Below are 4,871 nucleotides of genomic sequence, written 5' to 3'. Positions count from 1 at the left end.
ATGGAAACTCCAGCCCCACACTGTCATGGTGATGCCGTGCTGGGATCTCCATGGAAACTGGCCGCAGGGGCTGCTGAGAAATGAAGTCTAGCTGCCAGCTGGATCTACCGTTTTGCCCACCCCTGTTACAGGGGCAATGCGAGTTCAAATGATGGCTTTGGTCCAGCTGCTGCTGGACAAGCGACCACCTGGCTTACACCCAGTACAGACTTTCTCCACAGCCTCATGACTTTGTTGCTGGAATATGAACTCTCCCCTTCACTCTTGTAAGGCATCCTGCCAGAACGGAAAGAGCTGTGTATATCTAGCATCGGTTCTGCAGAGAGACAAACCCCGTCCCCAGACCTATCCCGCTAAAGCCTTTCACAAGCACTCAAACTTACCAGGAGCCTCATCCCTTAGAAATAAAATTAATCTTGATACAAAAATTTGGTAACGGGCTCTCCACGCTACATTAGCCATTCTTCTCAACAAGTTTTGCCTGTTTAAATGGGCTCATCATCGTCTACTTCATTATTGTGTAATAAAATCCCATTGGCTCCAGTCTTCCCAGAGATAATGGCTGATGGTCCCATATTAGCCCTTGCAGCCGATAATCATGTTGCATCCAAGACCTGCAGTCTGCACTACGCTTCTAAATCCCAACTCCAGGCATTAATGGGTTAATTATACCATTGTACGGCATCTGTCCTGCTGACAAGTGGAAGTACAGATCACACAGGTCATCTGCTCAAAAATTAATGTTTTTCTTTAAATGGGTGATATTGTGCCTGAAACCTACAGGCAAAGCTTTTAGAGCCAAGTGCCACAGCCGCATGTAGCTTTACTAAAAAGCGATTAGATTCGGTAATCTCAGACCAGCCTCCAAGGTAGCACGGCGATTAGCAGAGTGTTGGCCAGGCAGAGTTAGCTAGCAGCTTGCAGAGACCTTGGCAAGCGCTTGAAACAGATGAAACTGCGGCCATCGCATTTGGAACGAGCATTTACTCCAAAAATACTGGGGCTGCAAAGGCGAGTGTGCTGGAGCACGGCTGTCCTTGTGCATCCAAACTTTCAGCTGTCGCACACAAAGTCCTTGTTCAGTTTTGCATGCAGTGAGTATGACCCCTAATGGCGGAAACATGTCTTCACCTGTGCACACCCCAGAGATTTGCTTTTTGCTTCTCAAGTTGTGATTCGGGTTGACGCACAGAACTACAGCTGTGCTCCACTGCTAAGAATTCACTCCCGCGCTCCTCTCTCCTGCCATCAAGCAGTAAATTAATCAATCAGCCTAAGCCATTTCGGAGGGGGGGCATCAACCAATCTCTACGGAAGAAGCATGAGCATTCATTCGTTGCTAGTTAATGCCTTCTGATTTCCTTGTAAATAGAGGTGCAAAAATGAAAAGGCAAATCCCAGATATATTTGAATCTATGTCTGTGGTTTAAAAAAGCTGCATTTCTTTCAAGTAGAGACAGTCAGGCTGAAGCAAAATGTCAACTCTGGCTACCATGAATTATCACTGAGGAAGAGTTGTAGAGAGCAGATAAAAAACATTTTTCTAGATTGGAATGAGTTGTGTCAGAAAGATCTGCTAGATCTCGTGCGTCTTCAGTCTTTTTTGATACCCCGTGAACATTTTATTCATATATATTTATATATGTATATCAGTTATGTTCAACTGATACCTATAGATAGATACGCATCAGGGAACTTGCATTCATTGTTCTTTGGGGCTTTATCAGTGAATTTGCCATTTTTAAACAGAGAACACCAGGATCCCTGATCATCGACACCTGTTTACAGAAAAATGATCGGTTTGCAAATGCTTTCAACCTTCTTTTAAACTTGGTTACATAATGCTGAAAAAATGATTTTGATGTGAATTCAACACATGAAATTCTTAAACAATGAAGGACTACACAAAAAGTTTCATCTTCCACTGATATATTTAATGGTTTTTGCTCACGTCTTTTGAGCCAAAAAAAATCTAAGACCATAGTGCTGACACCAAAGATCCATTCCTGAGACAGAAACCCTAAATCTGTCTTGACTAAGTGAAGCGGAGGCATTTAAGCTGGGTTTCGCCAATGCAGGCTAGCCAAAGCCAACTCAACCTTGCGCTTCTTCCTCGTGCAGGTGAAGACAAGCACCGTTACCTCAATTTTAGCGTGTCTGTCATTCTGCATTTACAAATGGGAAAAGGATCAATTTAGCTCAAGCTGGCTAAACCTGACAGGTTTTCTGAGTCAAGACAGGCCCACTGATTTTAACAGTAGCCGACAGGCCTCCGTGGCTTACTGATTTTCCTAAATATCATGTCAAAGATCCTGATGGATTTCATTTTGAGCATGATGTCTGAAAAGTACAGGTCCTTAGCTAAAAAGTGCAATCCATAGTTCTCACAAAAGGCCTATTAAAATACAGACCTGTTTAACTTACTTTCATTTTGCACTGCAATGGTGGTTAATTTGCTCACACACCCCGCTCTGCGAGAGGAAAATGTGGAAAGAGGTGTTCCAGAAACACTTATATAATGGATAAGCTCAGGTAATCAAATATTCTTTTCTTATCACAATAGTTGCACCACGGAGAACATTTGTAAAGTACTTTGAAGTTATTTGTATTAATATTAATAAATAGAAACCGAGGAGAAAAAGCTTTCAAATCATTTTCATAGCTATACATGCTTTGGTTGTCTTTCAGGTTCATTTGATTGCTTTTAGGAAGTAAAGCAGTCCCTCCTGCAAGAACTTAATCCCTATGACTTACCTTTCTCACATCTGAGCTCTTTGGTTCTGTTGTCCAAGTTATAATTCGCGATACAGCAAGTCTGGTCTCACTGGAGTTCACAAAGTCTGTTGGGTCCATCTGTCTGGCCAAGGACTCAATATACTTCAGGATTGCAACTTTTACCTAAGAAATGCAAAGAGGTACTTCAGCCGTCATCGGCGAGATGGCAGAAGATGGAACCATCCTGTGCCAGGCAGATTCCACGGCATTAAACCTGAAAGCTCATCTCTACTCTACATGGATCATTATTAAAAAGAAGTATGAATTAGAGCCCACAGCTCACTGAACAGGCCCAAATCAGCATTCTGCCTGTTTGTGACTAATGGAGACAAAGCGGCCCCCAGAACATCCATTAGAAAAGTACCAAGACCCATGACAGTCATAAGGATGAAAGCTAAATGGTTCTGTATGAAGTACTACAAAGAGCCCGCAGAACTTCACAGAGGAACCTTTCTACATGCATTTTTGAACTGCTCAACAGAAATTTTGCATACAGGATACACTTTAATCCTAAAGGATGGCATGAGACACCTATGCAAGAGAGCTCTTAAAAATCTGTATGTGCATATAAAACAGTATTTTGTTCACCTGTTCCAAACCACATCATAAAATTTCCCCTGTCCAGAATACCTGTACCACAGCCATGTCTCATACATGGTAGCATTGCCCCACTGGTGTAAAAGCTTTGGATGTGGGTCTTAAACTAGATTTTTAAAGTCCAAAGGCTTGGGTGCCCAGAAGCCTGAGATGTCTCCTTGCAGGAAGTGGTGACAACAGTGTGCTCTCATCTGAAACCCTGGCTGCTTTTTAAATTAAAATGCCATGGGATATGAAACAAGATCCCAACAATCGTGCTTCCTACCATGCTACACATGCATGATGGGAGGCATCATTGTGGGATCAAGCAGATTCCCATTGTGTCATACTGTCAGGGAGTGGGGAGCCCAGGATCGTGATCACAGGCTCCTCTCGCACCAGCAAGTAGACAGCTTGATTCCCTGAGCTGCCTAGTAGGGTGTGCTCCCCCAGCTCGGATCAGCCGACCAGACTCCCCACATCTGCAGCACAAGTGCCTTGTAGGCTTCCAGTGTGCTCCAGAGCCTGGGAGCACTGGCCACACATTCATATAAGTTTAACTCTGTGGCCTATTACTGGCTGTATGAAGCCATTAACTGAATGAACGTGTGGTCATTCAGTGTAGCATCTGTAGCATCTGTCAGGGGCCCTTATATATACTGCATGCCACTGAAAAACACGGTGTACAACTCTTAGAGCTTCTGACGTTCACAAGCTTGCTTAAAACAATTCTTACACACCACAGTTGGGCCAAGCGTCTCTTTTGGGTGAACTCTGGTAGCAAACTAAAAGCATACACCTCAGTTTAGTATTTCTACTGCAGACGTTACTTCCCTCCCTGGTAAAGAGACCAGTTCACATTATGTGTGGAGCAAACAAGATCCACCTGTCAGGAAAGCTAGCAACAAGCACACTGTTTTGCTCAAAACACATGCTGGGATGAAGGGAGGACTACATTCCTACGCACAATTATGGAAAGTACCTTCAGTTTACTTGGGGCCTTAGGCACTTTCCCAAGCACACTCTTAATGGGTTAAGAGCAGAAGTCCACTTTGCCCAAAGTGACTTAGGAGCCCATGTCCCACGGCCTTCCAGTGGGACAACCGTAAGTGTATCTCAGTCTAGAGATGTAGTTCTTGCCTAGAGACAGACAGGCATATGGCTTGATTCCCAAAAGTGCCTCCCACCATTAAATTCGAGGCATTTTTGAAAATCCCAGGTCAAAGGTTTTCATCACTTACCTGACCTTAGAAATCTGGTTCCAAGTATTAACAAAAGTCACTGGGCAAAATGAAATTTAAGCTCCTGAGTTACTTGGGCTTATTGGTAAATGTTGCCTCCTATTAATGAAGGTGTTTCAAGGACAGTGAAAAATGATAACGGTCATTTCTTATACAATATTATAAGAAAGGCAAGGATTTCTTAGGGTGATATCTTGCATTCAAAAGCTTGTCTATCTTTATCCCAACCGCAGATCTGGTCTAATAAAAGATGTCACCCTAAGAAATCTTTGTCTTCTA

At 43.3% G+C, this 4,871-nt stretch overlaps 1 protein-coding gene across 9 annotated transcripts in view; it reads right to left on the bottom strand.

Annotated features, from left to right (window-relative positions):
• CLASP1 (cytoplasmic linker associated protein 1) overlaps nucleotides 1–4,871 on the bottom strand; it is a 349,913-nt gene that overhangs the window by 55,921 nt on the left and 289,121 nt on the right. For all 9 annotated transcript variants that reach the window (XM_019522593.1, XM_019522595.1, XM_019522594.1 and 6 more), the window contains one exon: nucleotides 2,755–2,898. In XM_019522593.1, the coding sequence (XP_019378138.1) occupies nucleotides 2,755–2,898 (144 nt within the window). The remainder of the gene's footprint in view (nucleotides 1–2,754; nucleotides 2,899–4,871) is intronic.

Source organism: Gavialis gangeticus, unplaced genomic scaffold, assembly GCF_001723915.1.
Source record: "Gavialis gangeticus isolate Ggan-Ray unplaced genomic scaffold, GavGan_comp1, whole genome shotgun sequence".
Classification (NCBI taxonomy): Eukaryota; Metazoa; Chordata; order Crocodylia; family Gavialidae; genus Gavialis; species Gavialis gangeticus.
Note: the sequence above shows the minus strand (reverse complement) of the source record. Positions and strands in the feature narration are given on the sequence as shown.